A 21,513-nucleotide genomic window follows, 5' to 3' on the forward strand; every position below is an offset into this window, starting at 1 on the left:
GCCCTACCCGCTGTGCTATCGCTCCAGCCCCTAAAAGTGAATTTCTTATACATACTATTTTTATATCTCAAGTAAAATTGACTGTGTCCCCTTATATATAACTTAGGATCTAAGGTTGGTCTTCTAAACCTCTGAAAATTGCTATTCCTGAAAGTAGGGGAAAGGCATATGTGAATCGCAATACATCTTAAAGGTTCATCTAGAAGTTAGGTCCATCACTCTATAACAGACATAAGGAACTAATATGATACTCACCTTAGTAAGTACCCAAAAGAGTGAGAACTATTTCATGAATGTTATTATCAAAGGTGTACAAATTTCTGTACAAATAACACTACATTCATTGTGCACAGCTCTTGTCAGCCAAATGGGCTTTAATTTATATTTTCTGTTTGGAGGTTTTGCCAACAATAAAAAAAAATCATAGACATTTGACAGAATACATCTGTTTATTTGAAGAATAAAAATAAAATATGTGATTTTCTATTTTTGTTTCCTCTACCATACAGATATCGATGAATGCGCGGATGGCTTTGTTCAGTGTGATAGCCGTGCTAATTGTATTAACCTGCCGGGATGGTACCACTGTGAGTGTAGAGATGGCTACCATGACAATGGGATGTTTTCATTAAGTGGAGAATCCTGCGAAGGTCAGTATGAAAAAGGACTAGAGTTTAAGAGTCCCTTATACTTGAAATGTGTACAGTAATATGTAAATAATAGACAGGTATTGGTAATTTTTGTGCAGTGTATTCATACAAAATTGACTTGAAACATTAAAATCTAACCTTTGTTTCATAATTATGATAGTTTGTTTTTAGATAACTTTAATTCTCAAAAATATTAAAAAATTCTCTATCACACACAATTTTTGACTCAAGTTTTAAAAAATAAATAAGCCCAGAGTATTTTATCAGCTAGAATTTTATCAACAAACATCTAATCTCCTCAAAAGATTTTAAAAATATATGAGAAAGAGAGCTCAGATTTTTCAAACAAAGGCGTGTGCTTCTGTGACTACACCCTTCCCACTCTCACCATGGCCAGGCTCTTGATGGAAGGTCTCGGACCCGGACCCAGGTTGCTCCTTCTCACTGAGGCCAGATCCTAGTTCATGGAGTTTCATTGTCTGACATCAGCTCTAATTCTCTGAACCCAAAATCACACAGATGCATTAGGTTATCACTGAACACACTTCATATTGAAGTTAGTGGATACTTCACTAACATACTTCACTAACCTTATACAGTCGAATATCTTTGCCAGCTAAGCATAGTTATTAGTTCAAAACACCCCGTTATACCCTAATAATACTATATGGTAAAGGAAATATTCTGAACAGAGGCATTTTCAGTAACCATCTGGTGTAAACAACTGAACATGTCGGTTCTTAAGTAACTGGGAACCTAAACTTCCAATATTAACCCACATGAAATCCAAAGGACAATGGGGAAACTAAGGAACCCAGCTACTGTATCAGACAGATAGAAACCAAGGTAAATCCCCAAGCCCATTAAAACTCTCAAGCTTGATCAATGAAGACTTGGTATTAGCACTCGCTATGTTGGCCATTGAAATGAAGCAAGCACTGACCATTGAAATTAAGGAATCACTAGATGAGAAATTCAACAAACTCAAAGAAGAACTGTTAAAAGGATGACAGATTCCATAAAAAATGAACTGAAGGATCTTAAAAACACAATAGAAAGCCATAGTAGCAGAATTGCAAAGTTAGAGAATCATATAGATGAACTTGAAGACAAAATACAAGCTAGCATTGACAGAGAACTGGCAAAGAGCAGAGAAGCACTAGAGTGGAAGAGAATATAGAATACTTAATGAATAACAGCAATAACATCTCCAAATGGTAGGAATACCAGACAGAGAGGAAAATGGGGAAAAGGAAGAACCAGGCATGGAACAGATCATGGCTGAGAACTTCCCTACTTTCTGGAGGAAAGCTGACATACAGATTCAAGACATCTAAAGATTATGAAGCAGAATAAACCCAAATAGACAAATGCCAAGACAGATAGTAATCAAACTGGCAAAATCCAAAGAAGAGACAGACATCTTAAAGCTTCTAAAAAGAAGAGAAACTTTAAATACAAGGGAAGTGACATAAGAATTGTAACAGATCTCTCCTATGAAATGGCACAGGAAAGAAAGGAGTGGAAGTAATATTCAAATTACTCACTGGAAAAAAAAAACTTTCAAACTAGAATGCAGTACCTTGCAAAGCTCTCATTTTGATGATAGGGAAATACAAACATTCTCAGAAAAATAAGAACTGACAGCATTTGCTATAACTAAACAGTTCTGAGTGAAATACTGAAAGACCATGTACATAAATCAAAAAGCCAATTGTAAAAGCAACAACCCCACGCAGTAAGATGGCAACAGAGCCCGTTATATCAATTGTTTCTCTGAATGTCAATGGAGTGAACTCTCCCATCAAAAAGCACAGGTGGTGTACTGGATCAGGAAACAAAACTCATCCATTTCTGCTTACAGGAAATACATCTAAAATCACAGGATAAACACAGACTCATGGTGAAAGGATGAAAAACAATACACAATACTAATATGCACCAAATGTTAGCAGCAAAGTTTATAAGGCTTGTGCTCAGAAACCCAGAGAAGTATATGGATGGAAACACAATAGTAATGGCTGAGTTTCATTCCACTGACATCACTGGAGAGATCAACTAGACAAAACATCAGTAAAAGCATAAGGGAAAGAGGAGAGTTAAAACTTGTGGATATATACAGGGTCTTACATCCACAAAAATCCAAATATATATTCTTCTCTAGTGCATATGGAACATTCTAAATAATAGATTATGTGTTAGGGCATAAAACAATCTACATAAATTCACAAATATAAAAATCATATCAATTATTCTATTAGATTTCAGTGCCACAGAGATAGAAATTATAGGGAGATACATAATAAACTTTCAGCATTTGTATTGCAAACCATATTGCCCAAGAAGAGAGAGAGAGAAGAGGAGGAAAAGGAGGAGAGGAGGAGGAGAAGAAGGGGAAGAAGGAGAAAAAGAAGAAAAGAAGAAGAAGGAGGAGGAGGAGAGGAGGAAGAGGAGGAGCAGGAGGGGCAGGAGAAGGAGAAGAAGAGGAGGAGGAAAGAAGAGGAATAAAGGAGGAGGAGGAGGAGAAGGAGGAAGAGGGAAGAGGAAGAGGAAGAATGAAGGAGGAGGAGGAGAAGGAGGAGGAGGAGGAGGAGGAAGGAGAAGGAGGAGGAGGAGAGGAGGAGGAGGAGGGGCAGGAGAAGGAGAAGGAGAAGAAGAGGAGGAGGAAAGAAGAGGAATAAAGGAGGAGGAGGAGAAGAAGGAGGAGGAGGAGAAGGAGAAGAAGAAGGAGAAGGAAGAGGAAGAGGAGGAGGAAGAAGAAGAAGAGAAAGAAAAATACCAAAAAGTACCATAGATCAGGCAGTGAGGGCCAGGGGAACTGGGGACATTGGTGGTGGAAACTGTGCACTGGTGAAGGGACAATGACTGAAAACCAATAATGAACAACTTTGTAACTGTATTTTACTGTGATTCAATTAAAAAAGTCATATTCGAGAACATAAAATACCTAGGAATTGACTTAGTAAAAGAGGTGGGAAATCTATACCATGAAAACTTCAAAACACTTAAAAAATAGAAAAATATCCTTAGAAAATAGAAAAATATTCCATGTTCTTGGATTGGAAGAATCAATAGTGTCAAAATGACCAATAGTGGTCTAGAACTATTTAGATTCAATACAATCCCTATTGAAATTCAGACAACATTTTTTAAGAACTTAGAACAGTCCATAATAAAGTTTATATGGGATCATAAAAGACTCTGAATAGCCAAAGCCATACTGAAAAATATGAAACTGGGGGGTATCTCATTACTTACCTTGAAACTACACTATAAAGCTATCGCATGTTATTGTAATAAGGAAAGACTCTAACCAATGAGTCAGAATAGAATATGCAGTGACAAACCCCCACATATATGGTTAGCTAATATCTAGCAAAGGGGATAAGAGCAGGAAATGGAGTAAAAGACAACCTCTTCAACAAATGGTGCTGGCAAAACTGGATAACCTCATGTGAAAAAATAAAAATTGGATCTATATCTCACACCTCACACAAAAGTCAGTTCAAAGTATATCAAAGACCTTGAGATCATACCAAAATCTATAAAATGCATTGAGAAAAATAAGACAGAATGCTCCAAGATCTGGGTCTCAAAGGTGTCTCCAATTATACAATGCCAAGACAACTGAATCAAAAATAAACAAATTGGACTACATCAAATTAAAAAGTTTCTACATGAAAAAGGCAGCATGGCCTAATACCAAAATAGAGATAACTGAATAGAAGGACATATTAGCAGTCAACACATCAGATAAAGTGTTGGCATCCAAGATATATGAAGTACTCACAAAGATCAGGAACAAAACCCCATGAAAAAGTGGAAGAGGAAATTAACAGGGATTTCTCAGAAAGACCAACTGATCGCCAATAGACACATGAAAAAATGCTCACCATCACTTATTATCAATGAAATTCAAATCAAGACAATAATGAGATACCATCTCACACCAGTGAGAATGGTTCATATTACACATATCAAAAATAATGGGAACAATCAATATTGACAGGGATGTGGTGAAAAAGGCATCCACTGCTGGTGGGAAGGTTGTCTAGTTCAACCCCTAAGGAAAACAGTATAAAGAGTTCTCAGTAAACTTCAAGTTGAGCTGCCATATGACCCAACAATTTCACTTTTAGGTATCTACCCCCAGGACATAAAGACATTAATTCTAAAGAACATATTCAACACCACTTCAGTACAATAGCTAAGATTTGAAATAAACCTCAATGTCCAACAACAAATTGGTGAATCATGAAGATGTTGTATATATTCACAATGGAATACTACACAGCTCTAAGGGATGATGAACTTAGGCAACTTGCTGCAACGTGGATAAAAACTAGAAGATGCCATGTTAAATGAAGTAAGCTAGAAGAAAAAGGACAAACACAGGGTTAGATCACTTATATGTGGTCATTAGAGTACTGGATGAGGAGATTCAGTGGTTTAAGGGGGGGAAGGGTGTCTAGAACACCTTTGGGCCCAGATATATGGGGAAGAAAGAAAGAAATTGAAGAAGAAGGGACGAAGAGAGAGATGAGGAGCAACAGGGCAGGGGTCGAGGGGACTCAGGTACGTTAGTGGGATTAAAGAATCATAGAGCTAAATATACAAACCACAGATTCAACAACGTGGAGATTGAGAGGCCCAAAGTTTAATAACCTGATTTAAAAGATGCCTGTTGGGGGCTGGAGCGATAGCACAGCGGGAAAGGCGTTTGCCTTGCATGCAGCCGACCCGGGTTCGATTCCCAGCATCCCATATGGTCCCCTGAGCACCGCCAGGAGTGATTCCTGAGTGCAGAGCCAGGAGTAACCCCTGTGCATTGCCGGGTGTGACCCAAAAAGGAAAAAAAATAAAAAATAAAAATCAATAAAAGATGCCTGTCGAGACAGCATGCCGGGGCTGGTGCTGGGGGAGGGAAGGGGGCCTGGATACACTGGTGAAGGGAAGCTGCACTGGTGACGGGATGGTGAAGGAACGTTTTCCAAAACCCAACTATTAATGACTTTATAACCACTATGCTTGAATAAAATAAAATTTGGGAAAACAATTTTAAAGAACACACACATATTAAAGAACACACACTTACATGTAGATATGTGAGAAAGTAGGATTGAGGAAAAATGGAGAGAGAGGACTTTGGTAACGATATGACCCAGAGTACTATACAGACACAACTTCTTTTACTTTGTGTTCTTCCTAACATAGCACTTGCCTGGCAAAGTAGGAGATGCTCATTGATTGTTGATTGCTGGATAGATAGATATGGCTTGTGCTTCAAAGATTTGTTCAAATAGGAGCTTAAAAAGCAACCATTTTATATTCAAGTATTTGCCAATCATTTTATTTGATAAACTTTTACATCTTTCGTTAAGGGAAATGGTTTTTGGAGAGACAGCAGAATAAGCAAAGCCAAGTGATTAACTGTAGGGAATCCATCCACACTGAAAAGGTTTGCCATCGAAGATGTGTTACAGGAATGGAAAATAAAACAAGCTTCAAAAAATCATTATCTTCTATATTTGTATTTACACCTTCATGGAGTAACAATCTGAGAGAACAATGACACAGTCAGATGAAACAATCAATGAAAGCCTTGGGGAATCTGACTTAACAGTACTTGGCACCTAAATTATAAGATAACTTTTATTTTGGGGCCTCAAAGATCTTTCACGCAGAGAAATATGAACAAGACATGGGTGACAGATGCCCAGGTTCCCAGAGTGCCCTGCCAGCAGCTGCAGCGTGCTGGGCCTTGAGCACAGAGTTCATCTGGAACTTTATAAGGAAATGGAAATGCTTTTATCTTACCAAGGATTGAAACTTAACGTTTGCAAGTAGCCAGTTAGTCTGAGGGCCTTACCTTGTACTTTTGAGAATTCCAGAGTTACTACATCTAGCTTGGCAGAGAAAGTAGAAAGCATAGGTCGGTCAAAAGGAAAATCAAGCTGTGATTTTTCTCTGCCCTCATAGAACTACTCTCCCTGTATTCCAAATTTTGAGACCTCAACAAGACTTTTTAAAAGTATGTTAGTTATATTTGTAATATAAACTGATGAGAAATTATTCAAATCTTATAGAGAAATTAATTAAAACTAAAATGCATCTCATTTCAACTCCCACCCCTTTTCTTTCCACTTCCACTCTAGGGTAACATATGTTGAATTCTGTTTGGTGTTCTCGAATAGCTGTGCATCTGAATGGAAATGGAAAAAACACATCTCTGCTGATTAGCAGCCAACCCTGGTTCGATTCCTCCATCCCTCTTGGAGAGCCCAGCAAGCTACTGAGAGTATCCCACCCACATGGCAGAGCCTAGCAAGCTACCCGTGGCATATTCGATATGACAAAAACAGTAACAACAAATCTCACAATGGAAATATTACTGGTGCCTGCTCGAGCAAATCAATGAGCAACAGGATGACAGTGACAGTGACTTTGTAACTGCATTCTGTCCTTTAAGTTTATGAAAATTAATCTGAAGAGGGCTGAATTATCTATTGATACATTATAAATTACCCCAGAAACATAGCTAAAACCCAACTAAAACCCACAATATTATCTCACTGTGTACTGCTTAGCTAGGTGCCTCTGGATCGAGGTTTCTCATGAGGTTATGATTTCATCTTGAAGATTTATGAGGAGCAGAACTGTGGAAAATGTGAATCTGTTTCCACGATCACTCATGTGACCTTGCTATCAGTAGGCTTTATTTCCTTAGACAAGCATGGGGAACCTCCAATCTGTCGGCAGTATAAGGCACAGGAAATCATACAATCTGGTCCGCGTACGTGATGGGAAGGACGTGTATGCTTCTCATAGGCTGCCCACAACCCATCTGCCTGTATTAAATGACCTACAAATGATGTCATAAAAATCCAAATGGACCTTGGCAAGAAAAGGTTCACCATGCCTTTCGTGGATGCTCAATACTCGGACACTGGTTGATCCAGGGATGTCGCTCAACTGTATTTAGAGTATATGCACTTCATTTATTCTATAAACCCAAATAACTTCATCTCCGATATGACCTTTCATCACTTCTTACTATTCGATTTTTTAGAAGTAAGTCAATAAGTCTATCCCATATTTAAGATGAGAGATCACCCAAAAAGTATGGCTGAAATGGTGAGGACCGCTGGAGACTATTTCATAGTTCACCTACTGTAATAGCCTTTGTGCTGCCCACAATTTATCCATCAATTTCTTATTATTTTCTTCTGCAACCGTAATACAACTATTTCTGATATTTTCCAGTATACCCCTTCTTTCTCGTCATTCTTTATGGTCCTGCCTTTTATTTAACTGAGAAATCAAAAGAGCCAGTTAAGAACTATTTCATACATCAGTCGGAAATGGTATAATCTTATTCTCATTTATGTCTTTATCTCCTGTTTTTCCTTTTTATCTTTCCTTAAAAGGAGTTTCATCTCTCCTACCAAATGTAAACTTTTTTATTGCAGCTTGCATCTCATTTTTTCTCAAGCTCTTGATGAATTTGTCATTATAATATCCATTTCTGAATGGATGGTTCAGAGTGGATACTATTCTGAAATAATGCTCATTTCTACGGTATCATTTCATCAGGTGGACCACCTAACTAGCAACCATCATTAAAAAATAAAGACAAAATTTTATTTAATTAAAAATAAAAATTAACACAAGCAAAAAAAATTTCCTTGTCATTACCTTATTCTCTAAAATTTTCCCTGTTTTTGATTCCTTATGTAGAAAACTCTGAATATTTCAGCCATATCATCTCCCCATGCTCGTTTCCAGAGAAGCTGGAGCCCAGTTTTCCAATGATACTTTCATTTCAAGGTTACATAACCATGGACACTGCGGTTAGGTGCTTTCCTTTCACCCAGATGACCCAGGTTCAACTCCCAGCATTGCATGTGTGTAATACCTGAGCACGGAAGTAATTGCTGAGCACAGAGTCAGGAGTGAGTGATCCTTGAGCACAGAGCCAGGGATAAGTCCTGAGCATAGCCGGGAGTAGTCTAAATCCCAATCAAACCAAGCCAAATCAAACAGAACAAAAACTATGTCAGCATGAATTTCTGGTTTTGCTGCTGCTGGGGGACCAACCAAGTAAGAGACGTAGTAATGGTCCAGGAAGACCTCTGCTGGCAACAAGCTGTCAAGTTGGAAGATGGTAGCACTGTAGCACTGTCATCCCGCTGTTTATCATTTGCTCGAGCAGGCACCAGTAACGTGTCCATTGTGGGACTTGTTACTGTTTTTGGCATATCGAATGTGTCACGGGTAGCTTGCCAGGCTCTGCTGTGCGGGCGGGATACTCTTGGTAGCTTGCCAGGCTCTCCGAGAGGGGCCCCATGTAAGGCGAACACCTTAATGGTAAATTCAAATTGCCACTACCACCACCACCCCTGCCAAAAACAAAAACAACCAAAAAATACCTGAATGGCACCAAAAAAATTTTAAAGAGAAAGAGAACAGAGTAATTCATTATTTTTTTTATTTTGTTTTAATTTGTGGCCACACCTGGCAGTGCTGACTTACTCCGGGTTCTTACTCGGATTCCTTCTGAAGGAGCTCTGGGGATCCAACCTGGATTGACCAAGCCAGTCAGGTCAGGCAAGCACCCTACTAGCTGTACCACCTCTCTGGCCCCAAGAAAGAACAGTAAAATCATGTTTTTAGAAGAGGTGGGTTGAAGGCCATTGGGTGCCAGAATGAACAATAAATTCCTTTGCAGGGTGGTCCCTGTGGCACATTCTGTCTTAGCTCCAAACCTAAACCAGTGAGGTCTTACCTTCAGGCTTTGGGGAAGGGTGAAAGAAGGGCTTTTCTCTTTGTCTTTGTCTAGACAAGTTTCCTGGTGTCTAGTGTTATTGGACTGGTTTCAGTTACTTTCTCTTTGTAAGACACTCAGGTATATCAACCAACTGATCATTTGTTTCTTCCAAAATAACTTTTATAACTTGTCTTTGGGGAACACCCCCCCCCCACCTTGTGGCTATTAATCCTGAGACCTTTCCAGGGTCAATATGCTCAGAGCCTGAAGATTCTTGGCTCTTTCTAGCTCATCTCAATATCCAAAAATACCAACTCCTCAGCTTAGGACATTATCTGTATATCCCTAATGTAGGCCCTCCCGTATCTATAGACTGGTATATGTAGTTGTTTGTTAGTGTCTCAGCTGGATTTTTTTATAGGTAACTCAAACAATACGATAAAAATAGAGCTCTTCATGTGCCACCTCTACCCTGCAGGCATCTTAACGCTTGCCCGTGCCAACATCACAGTCATTGCTTGTCTGTTTGTTTTTCTTTCTCTCACACTTTGCATCTACTACGTCAAGTTTCATAATATTGGTTTCTAAGATTTGTTCTCAGTCTGGCCACCATCACCATATGTGCTGCTCCCAGCTTGGCCCTAGTCGTTTGAATCTGTCTACACCGGTGTTCCCCACCATGCACATTTCTGCCTCTCGGGTGACGGAATGACTTGCCACCGCAGATGCACACCACGGGCGTTTCCTCGGGTGAATTGTCAGGGACTTTCTATTTGCTTGCCTGAAGGAGGATTTCCAGGCAGACAATGGATGATTTATTTCCTGAAAAGGGGCCTTTGGGCCAAGTAAGCACAGGAACCCTGACAGGGTCTTCGGGTTGCTTTTCTTATTTCTGTGTTTGACTCCCTTACCTTCATTTGCTTTTGTTTTCTTATAACATCAGAGTGATCCTTCTAAAACTGAAGGCAGCGTGTTACTCCTCTCCTTAAACTCCTAGAACCTTTCTTTCTTCAGAGTAAAATTCAAACACTAAGAGTTTACAAGGGTCTAGATTAGAGAGGTATTTGGTTTTCTTGTATTTCAAATCTGTATCCTTTCCTGTTGTGTTTCAAACTTCTGTTCTTTTCTTTCTTTCTTTCTTTCTTTCTTTCTTTCTTTCTTTCTTTCTTTCTTTCTTTCTTTCTTTCTTTCTTTCTTTCTTTCTTTCTTTCTTTTGTTTGCTTTTTGGGTCACACCCAGCGATGCACAGGGGTGACTCCTGGCTCTGCACTCAGGAATTACCCCTGGCAGTGCTCAGGGGACCATATGGGGTGCTGGGGATTAAACCCCGGTGAGCTGCATGCAAGGCAAAGGCCCTACTTGTTTTACTATCGCATCAGCCCCTCTTCTGTTCCTTTCATCTGACTCTAGGTCATTTTTTTTTTTGACGGTGAATAAATAGATTTTATTTGGAGGATTTTTAAGGTGTGAACTGGGAGAGAGAGAAGAGAGTGAGTGAAAGAGGGAGAGAGAGAGAGAGAGAGAGAGAGAGAGAGAGAGAGAGAGAGAGAGATGCACTCGAGAGAACACGGCTTCTCCAAGGGCAGAGAGAGCCCCTACACACATCCTAGCATTAGACATGAAAGTACACATCTCGGGGCTGGAGCGATAGCACAGCGGGTAGGGCATTTGCCTTGCTGGGTGGGACCCAAAAAGCAAAAAAAAAAAAAAAGGAAGTCCACATCTCAAGAGGGGAGATGCGGACGACGCATGTGCTCAGACACCACATGCACGAGGCCGCATGGGCGCAAGCAGCACATGGGCTCAGGCAGCAAATGAGTCTGACTCTAGGCCATTTGATTCTCTCTTTTTTAATTAAAATTTTCTCTACAGTGGGTTATTCTGGACTCCCCGTTTAAATATCACTGCCGGGCCAGAGAGGCACTGCAGCGGCTGGGCTGCTCGCCCTGCATGTGCCCGCCCGTGCCTGGTCTCCTGCACTGCCAGCAGTGAGCCCTGAGCATGGAAGCATGAGCATGTCCTGAGCACCACTGGGTATCACCAGACTCCCTCCCACCACAAAGGAAAAATAAAGTAAAGTAGTGTTGTATGTCTGACACGGTTCACTTGCCCTGCTTAACCTTTCTTCTTAGAAAATGATAAAGTTTAAGGGCCTGGAGAGATATAGAGCAGGGAAGGTGTTTGCCTTGCACTCAGCTGACCAGGGTCCGAATCTAAGGATCCCGTAGGGTCCCCCGAGCATCTCCTGAGTGCAGGGCCAGGCTTACCAGGAGTGGCCCCAAATCAAGAAAGGATGAATAAAAATATAAAATTCTCTAAAGTAATTGTATATGTTGTTAATAGCTTATTATGTGCTATAGAATGTTTCAAGTTATAGAACTAGTTTCTGGAACCCAGGAACTATTGCTAATCATGAAAAAGTGATTAATTTTTTCAACAAAAATATTAGAAGTAAAAGATAAAATAGCTACTAAACTAGCCATCAAAATAGTATGAGAAAAATGAAGAAAGAGAAAACAATTCTACTAATTGTCTCCACAGAAAAGGATTTTCAAAGAAACTCCACAGAAACAGTAGAAACTCTTACTAGGAAAAAAAACCCTCTGGAAAGATGATTCTATTTTTCCTTCCAATAAAATTTATACTAATTATTAGAAAAACCTATTCCCCTTTAAAGCAGTGTCTTCAGTGCTCTTTATAAAAAAAAACATATTTTTTAAAACTAAAAAGAAATAGTTTTATTAAAAAAACTAAAACTTTATTTACTACCATTTCAGTGACTTATAAATAGTAACATTACTATGTCAAATAATGCAGTTTGGAGATTATGATTATATCTTGAAAGGTACCATTTTTTGTTTTAAAAAGATTGTATTTTGGGGGCTGGAGCCATAGCACAGTGGGTAGGGCGTTTGCCTGGCATGCGGCTGACCCAAGTTCAATTCCCAGCATCCCATCTGGTCCCCTGAGCACTGCCAGGAGTAATTCCTGAATGCAGAGCCAGGAATAACCCCTGTGCATCACCATGTATAACCCCCCCCCCAAAAAAAAAAGTTGCATTTTGAAGTGGACAATGCTGCTGCAATGGGTTTGCAATTACTTTGAAGCATAAAATTTATACTTGAAGAAAAGAATAACTGGGCATTGTTTTGCTGCAGCTATGTAATCTACAATATTGTGTCTATAAGCTGTATTCCACAAATTGCATGCTGTTTTTCTCACCCAATTATCTGAAAAGCATAGATATTTAATCTGCAGGTAGTGTACCAGAGTACAATTTTGTTTATTCATATCATCATCTCAGCAGTGGCTGAATTATCTCTCTGAAAATAAAATCAGCATTATTCTTTTCATGTAAGACTCTTTCATTTTAATGTCCAAGTTTTCCTTTACTGCTCTAATTTCTAAATTATATTAAAGCTTGGTATCAAATATTTATGACTACTATGTTCAACCCAAATATTTCTAAATTATTAATATAAATCAAAAAATGACAAAATAAAATTACTTTAATTAAACTCAACCAATAGTTGCCCAATATATGCATAGATACTTTGAAAGACCTTGCTATATCTCTGATGGGTGCAGATATAAAGATGGTGTGGCACTGTTCTGAGCTTGTAGAAGACAGAAAAATGAGCAGTGAGATACTTTCATGAATGGTAGAATGTGCTGAATTTCTTAATAGAGAAAATGCAAGTTTGAAAATAATAAATACTTGAAAAAATATACATTCAGTCTGTAAGTGAACAAAAAGATAATTTCCTGTTTTCGTTCAAGATAGGCTATCTAGGATATTTATTACTTTAGGAACTTCTGGTTTAATTAATTGCCATTTGAGATACAGAGAGTGCAAGCTAAGTGATGTGATTAAGTTTTTTCTTATTACTTTTTATTTTTTAATTCTTTAATTAGTGAGTCACCATGAGGGTACAGATACAGATTTACACATTTTCGAGCTTGTTTTTCCCTCATATAATGTTCAAAAACCCATCCCTCTACCAGTGTTCATTCTCCACCACCAATAAACCCAGCATCCCTCCCACCCCCCAATCCCATTCCCCCCCACCCCACCCTGCCTCTGTGGCAGGGCATTTCCTTTTGTTCTCTCTCTCCAATTGGGTGTTGTGGTTTGCAATAGGGGTATTGAATGGCCATTGTGTTCAGTCTCTAGTCTACTTTCAGCACGCATCTCCCTTCCCGCACGGGATCTCCAACCACATTTTACTTGGTGTTCCCTTCTCTATCTGAACTGCCTTTTTCCCCAGCATGTGAGGCCAGCTACCAAGCCATGGAGCCAACCTCCTGGTACTTATTTCTACTATTCTTGGATATTAGTCTCCTAGTCTGTTATTTTATATTCCACAGATGAGTGCAATCTTTCTATGTCTGTCTCTCTCTTTCTGACTCATTTCACTTAGCATGATACTTTCCATGTTGATCCACTTATATGCAAAGTTCATGTCTTCATTTTTTCTAACAGCTGCATAGTATTCCATTGTATAGATGTACCAGAGTTTCTTTAACCAGTCATCTGTTCTCAGGCACTCGGGTTTTTTCCAGATTCTGGCTATTGTAAACAGTGCTGCGATGAACATATAAGTTCAGATGTCATTTCGACTATACTTTTTTGCTTCTCTAGGGTATATTCCCAGAACTGGTATTGCTGCGTCACGGACGTGATTAAGTTTTACTAAGAAGTTTGAATCAAGCTATTTTGATATAGGATATGACGAAAGTATATCTTCAGATTTATATTTCAGTCCACTGCTATTTTTGGAACTTTAGCCCAGATATCTACCACTACACGATTCTACTTAGAACTTTGGCGGAACGAATACTTACCATGTCCTAAACCAACTCAGATCTTTTCTTATCCCAGACAAACTCCTCTGCTCCCAGCCAAATCTAACTTATAATAATAATAATAATAATGATGATGATGATGACGACGATGATGACTACACCCAGCAGTACTGGGCAGTATCTTATTTGTTAACGTGGGCCTGACTGTTCTGTGCTTGGCTTGGCACGAGGGTCTTGGTGCTCAGCCATGTCGGGATAGGGATTATCAGGGCCATCCCTGGAAATGCTCCAAAAATCATCATCATGTTTGACAACACAGACTTCAAGTCAAGACTATCTTTTTAACCGCCCTTTGCTTAGGTAAATCTTAATTTAAATGCCACACCTGGACAGTGTATAGGCAGGAGAAAGATCCAGAAATGGCTACAGTGTGATAGGAAGCAGAAAGAAGATTGATCAGTGATATGAAATGAACTTTTTCAAGTGTTCCTGCTAGGCCAGGGAGCTAGCTAAATAGGCAGGATTACATGTTTTGCATCCAGAAACACAGAGTTTGCTCCCTGTGTGCACCAACAGAGCATGGTCAGATGTGGTCCCAAAAATAACAAATAAGAAAAGTTCCTGCTAGGTCAAATTACATTAAATATCAGTCTTCAGTATTGGATTTAGCATCATTATTTCCACAATTATTTATTTAGTAACATTTATTATTTCACATCATTATTACCTAGGACTGGAGCCACAGCACAGCAGTAGGGCATTTACTTTACATGCAGCCGACCCAGGTTCGATTCCTCCATTTGTCCCTCTCGGAGAGCCCGGCAAGCTACCAAGAGTATCCTGCCCACACAGCAGAGCTGGCAAGCTACCCGTGGCATATTCGATATGCCAAAAACAGTAACAACAAGTCTCACAATGGAGACGTTAGTGGTGCCTGCTCGAGCAAATCGATGAGCAACGGGACAACAGTGCTATAGTGCTACAGTATTTTTTAGTACCATTATTTCTACAGCTCAGGAGTTCTTAATACATTCAAAATTAGAATTTTTATATTCTGGGATAATTTTTTCCAAAACAGAATACACACCATTTAGGCATATGTACTTAAAGAATTTTACACTAACATGAATTTATATGTAAAGATGAGTTCCAGGATATGATACCGCCATTCAGTTGAGAATACTCTTTACATTGGAAAACTGGGAGAAGGTAGCAAGCTGAAAATACAAGATGAATTCAAATAATTCAATCCGACTAGTAATAGTAAATCAAAAGGTAATCTGCCCTTTATAATTTTTGACCTACGCATTTCACCAATAGGAGAAATAGATGCTTTTCATTACTGGAAACAACTATTCATTCTATTTCTTTATTATGAATGTACATAATCTCAGAGAATATATGCTCTTTGGACCTGGTATCTCTCTGTCTTGATAACCAGGAGTAACCCCTGGTATGATAACCAGGAGTAACCCCTGAGTACTGCCGGGTGTGAATCAAAAATTATATATATACATATATATGTATATGTATATATAATTATATATAGAGAGAGAGAATGGAGAATGAAATGCCTAAAGACAATATTTATATTCAAAGTATTAGGCTAAGTTATTGTAAAATATACAACTATTGCTATTAATGTAATAATGTCCATATGTCTTTAGTTATTTGAAAGGTTGTGTCATAAGAGATTTGTAAAGCTTTTGATCAAAGAGACAGAATAACTGTGGTAAAAGTTTACCTACTTGTTAGTAATTCCTAGTTGTAAGAATTTTAGTGTGAGACAAATAGTACTCATCAAATATACTTTTAATATTAAATCAGATATAGAGCTATTGTATGAAATTATATTTCTATAACATTAATAAATCTCTAATCTGAAAAGGATACAATCCCTTACTTAAGGGATATATTTACCGAGCATATCTTTAATTTTTCAAGAAAAATCAATGTATAGATTTCCAGAGAAAGACTATACATTCCAACTTTCCTCTAAGCCACCTTTTCTGCTGTGATTTAATTCTTTCTTTCTTTGACCTTTACGGAGATGAAACAGATGAAATGGGAAATAACTACCTACTGCTGCTCATACAATATCTCTGAAATATATTTTGGCTTGTGACCTTTAAATTATGGGGATAAATAAAATGAATCACATCTCCTCTAAGAGATCTGCTCTTTGGGTCAAGATATGTTTGCTTTTCATCTATATGAAAATGCTTTAGGCTGCAGTAACCCTGCAATAAGTGAAGGTGTGTAAAGGGTGGGCAGCTGTGAATTGAGTCAGGCAGGGGGGTTAAGCACCTCAAGTAGTAAATTTAAGGATGGGGATTTATGGTGAGAGAAAAGGTAATTACTGGTGGTGATTTTCCCTTCAGTGGGTGAGATGCAAGATGACACAAGATGTCTGGACTATAAGGAAAGAAAATCTGAGCGCAAGACTGAGTGGAATTTCATGTGGGCTCAGTGCCTGTGAGATCGGGATTGAAATGAACTAAAATGTCTCAAAGTCCCTTGAGATTTCTCCTTGAACTTATAAACAGTGTTTTGTCCATATGATTTTTAATACTGAGGATGATTTTCTCAATGAGACACCACAGACACTATCAGGGATTGTTTTTGTTTCATAAATAGTCCTATTCAGTTTTCCTTAGACTGTTTTTGCTGTAGTACTGGCATTTACAGTATTGTTGCTCATATGTTTGATCTCCGGCACGGCCGGGGAGGCCCCGACGGCTCCCCCCTCACCGCCCGGGTTGGGTGGTCTTGGCCGCTCGCCCAGCCGGGACGGCCCGTGCCATGGGGCGATGGAGGAGGAAACGAGGGCCAAGCGGTTGGTTGACAGTTGCCGTTTATTCCGATCTCCCCAAGCGCCTGTTCCAGTCTCTGAGCCCCCCATTCTAGCCCCGCACTGCCCCTCACTCCCCCTCCTCCTGTCTCTCCCACTCTCTCTCCGTGCCTGCTCCTGCATTCTTCTACATTGCTCTCCCTCTCCCCCCCTTGCTGTCTCTTCACACTCCATCTTGCCGCCCTGGTCTCCCTCTCTTCTCTCCCTCCAAATCTCTGTCTCCACCCACAGCGCTCTGGGTCAATGGGTCAACGATACACCCAGTCTGTTAGAAAAATCAAAATGAAAAAGCTTCCTGACTGCCCATCAGGCTCAAGAGCGGAAACACCACCTAGGGGTACTCCTCTTCTCCGCAGTCCAATAAATTAATTAACATCTTAACACTAATATTAGTTATTTTTGCACGGACACATTAAGAGATACATTGAGGCTTGTAAGGTGGCTCTTCTGGGAACATCTTGCCACAGACTCAGACTACAGTGCTCAGGCCAGATTAATCATTCCTAACCCTAGCAGGGTCCGAATCTAGTTATTACTTTTTCAATCATTACTGAATTTGTCCATGACCATGCTCTTAACTTATAGTTAAGTACTATGGCACTTTGGCTTGGCCCATTTTGATGCCAGGGTAGCACATAGCTCACCGCTTGTCCTAGGTCCATCCAGTCCATTGTCGGGACCCAGCTTTTGGGGTGCTACAAAGTAAGGGCAACTGAGGCTTAAGTTGAGAAAACAAATGCCCAGGAGGAAAATATTCAGAGTCAGTTAACTCCCAAGTTACATAAGCATAGCATTAACTGTCCTCTGGTGCCCATACAAAAAGGACATTGCTCTGAATTAACTATGCAAAGGATTTAAGGAGAAGAGAAAAACAATATTTACAAGTTAACAGAGCATAAAGAAAGAAGTTACAAATAAACACAGAGGAATGGGAGCACTGTGATGGGAGTAACCCAATAAACCTGAACTCCCTACAGCAAGGCAGAAAGGACAAACCAATGTTATCCTACACTCATACATCCCAGGAAAGCATCATTCCAATACCACAACCACTATCAGAGAGTCAACTTCCTTCCATCAGTGTCCAAAGGACCCTCTCTTTTCCATGGATGCTCAGTTCTGTCCCCCAAATCTTCAGTTCTGATGACTTTGACCATTTGCTGTTCCCTTATTATGTTTCTTTTTTATAAATCTCATATTTGGGATATCTCTCTTTCTTTTTATGGAGGTGGTGATACCTATTCATATAGGTGAATAGAGCTAAAATCCAGGAATTCCACAAAATTGTAAATTAATGATATATTATAAAATTTAAAAAATGAAAAACTTCATCTTTGAAGAGGTTATAAAATTTTTAAATACAATAAATAATTCTGTAATAATCATTTTAAGATTCATATGAAAGAGTTTATACAAATGTAAAATTTTGTAAGAATGAAGAGTTTTAAGTTTTAAGGAGAAAATCTGAATAGGCCATAGAAATATAAAAGGTATTTTATCCCAAGAAAAGGAATATTGGCTTAAAATTAGAAAATATTATGTGATAGATAATACTTACATCTTTACATTAACTAGTAAAAGATTATGATAAAAATTTCTGTAGATGTGAAAAAGACACCTGATTTATCAGACATATAACTTTTGACATGAATTAAATGTTAATTTGTTATTGCAAATATGTAAAATCCCTAAGAATAGGTGCAAACAAGCATTCCTTTAGCTAGCGGGGGGCATCTGTAAGCACCAGTGAGTAAATGCCATACTCCATGCCCCGTGCTGGGGGGTTGTCTTTCCTCTAAAGGAGCTCCTTCAATCTTTCTCGCGAGACTAGTCCCAAGGCTATAGATTTGCTAAGACTTTGTCTGTCCTGGAAGCTCCGTATCCTTCTTACAGATCTGAATGATAAGCTGAATAGAGAATCGGTGGTGACATGTTCAGTTCCTTGAATTTTTGTACTATACCTTCCCACTCTCTTCTGGATCATAAAATCTCATTTGATAAATCTGCTATAAGTCTTGAGGGAGTTTCTTTGTATCCAAGTCCATTTTTGATCTGCAGCTTTCAGTGTTCTGTTTCTGCCTTTGGATTTTGCTGTTTTGTGTTCGGAGTGTCTTGGAGTTTCTGAGTTTGGTTTCACTGAGACCCTTCAGGCCTCTTGGATCCCATTACCCATATTTCTCAACTGAGAAATTCTTATTAATGATTTCCTCAGTTATTGTTTCTTCACTGAATTTGCCTTTCTGGTCTTCAGGGATTCTAATGATTCTTATATTGTTCCTCTTAAACTTATCTCATAGCTATCTGGTGTGCATTTTTTCTACCTTTTATTGTTCTTAGGAGTATTTTTCTCCATATCTGTGGGGGCCCTGCCCTGTCCAGCAGGTAGGACCCTTTGTGGGACTGAGAAGGGGACGCAGCCGAATGAACAGACGCAGAGACAAAAGGAGGAGGAAAGAGAGAGAGAAAGGGGGCGCCGTTTATTCACTGGCAGCTACAGCATTTATACCTGCCTGCTGGGAGGCAGTGGTATGGTATACGTGCCTGGACCCCCGTGCCTGGACCCCCGTATGGGTAGTGGTCAATCATAGATAAACAATGGCGGGGCAGTAAGGTCAGCAAGGTCAGCAATGGCAGGAAGTTTAAGTAGGCCTCTGTTTGAAAGAAGCCAGGCTCTGTAAAAAAGGCTCCTTACGTCTGGCTTCCTATATCTGGCTTCCTACATCTGGCTTCCTACACATATCATCTTGGAGCTCCTTGATTTTCTCTTCAGCTGCTGTCAACCTGCTGCTAAAGCTTCTGTTGAGTTTGTTTTTTATGACCTATCATACTCTCCATTTCTGTTTGTAGTTTTCTCATCTCAGCACTCGTGCTTATTTGGCACTTTGCTGACTACCTATGCCATCATTTGTTAGAATTAAATGTTCTCACCCTGGGGTCCCTAAAGTCATTGTCTGAGGATTTACTAAGTTGATTGCTGCTGGTGACCTTCTGTGTTACTGTTTTCACACATTAATTTTGGTGGGCTTTGGAAGTTTGCTGTGCTGGGTGAATCTTTGTATTGAGTCACCTGGAATTCTCTAAGAAATTAACCTGGGAATCCCTCTTTCCCTTCCATGCCTCAGCACCAGTCAGGAAGTATAAATATGAGAAGTGTGATACTTGATGAGAAGCCCTCTGGCTAGCCGGGCCAGTCTGGAAGTGTGGGTGACCTGCCCGGGCCGACAGGGAGGGAACCTGTCCAACCTGTGACAGAAATGCCTGAGTGTCAGCAGGGATATGAGTCTACCTGAAGGGCTGGTTCAGCAAACAAAGATTCAGGCGCTGTGGAGCTGAGCCCCTTGAAATCAAAATTCTGAATCCTGGGCTGGAAGATAGCACGGCGGGGAGGGCGTTTGCCTTGCACGCAGCCGACCTGGGTTCGATTCCCAGCATCCCATATGGTCCCCTGAGCATCGCCAGGAGTGACCCTGAGTGCAGAGCCAGGAGTAACCCCTGTGCATCATCAGGTGTAACCCAAAAAGCAAAAAAAAAAAATTCTGAATCCTATCCTTACTGTCAAATAATGTATAATGTAAAGCATAATAATTTTCAGAGAGCTCTAAAAGTTACAAATCTACTCATGTTATCAGATGTTTGAAATCAAGGATTATAATATGTCTGTAAAATTCTTAAATAATTAACATCAATTTAGTCAGCATATAATAGGAAGTGCATGTCAGTAAGATGAAAATTAATTTATAGTCAAATGCTTATATCAGGAGACAGCTTGCTTGATTGCAGTAGTTTCAAAGAAACGTATTCTAAGCACATTGTCTGACATTTATTTATTGATTTATTTTACTGTAGATATCGATGAGTGTGGAACTGGGAGGCATAGCTGTGCCAATGATACTATTTGCTTTAACTTGGATGGTGGATATGATTGCCGATGTCCTCATGGAAAGAACTGCACTGGGGACTGCATCCATGATGGGAAGATTAAGCACAGTGGTCAGATTTGGGTATTGGAAAATGACCGATGCTCTGTATGCTCATGTCAGGTTGGTATGGCTAAAATATTTCCCAAGTACAGCATGGTCCCCTGAGCACTGCTGAGAACAAGCTGAGCACAGAGCTGAGAGAAGCTCCCAGACAATGCAAAAAGTGGCCCAAAAGACCAAAAATAAATAAATATATTTTTGACATTCATTTATAATTTTACATATATCATTAGTCCATTTATTTTTGTTACCGAATAGTATCTCATTGCATGGGGATACTAAAATGTATTTATGTATTCACAGATTAGTAAGATTTTATTTCTAACTACACTAGTTTCCAAAATCATAGTATCATATGCATATGAAACTAGAATGGACATACTATGTACAAGGGAAAAATATGTGTATTTGGATTATATTCTGCTTTAGATACATGTTGCATTTTGATAACAAATATTT

The 21,513-nt window shown here is 39.4% G+C and overlaps 1 protein-coding gene across 1 annotated transcript in view; it reads left to right on the plus strand.

Annotated features, from left to right (window-relative positions):
- Window positions 1-21,513, plus strand: part of NELL2 (neural EGFL like 2) — a 408,154-nt gene that overhangs the window by 372,125 nt on the left and 14,516 nt on the right. The window contains exons 16-17 of the mRNA XM_055141861.1: window positions 510-650; window positions 20,921-21,114. Coding sequence (XP_054997836.1) covers window positions 510-650; window positions 20,921-21,114 — 335 coding nt within the window. The remainder of the gene's footprint in view (window positions 1-509; window positions 651-20,920; window positions 21,115-21,513) is intronic.

The sequence above is a fragment of the Sorex araneus genome, chromosome 6, assembly GCF_027595985.1.
Source record: "Sorex araneus isolate mSorAra2 chromosome 6, mSorAra2.pri, whole genome shotgun sequence".
Lineage (NCBI taxonomy): Eukaryota > Metazoa > Chordata > Mammalia > Eulipotyphla > Soricidae > Sorex > Sorex araneus.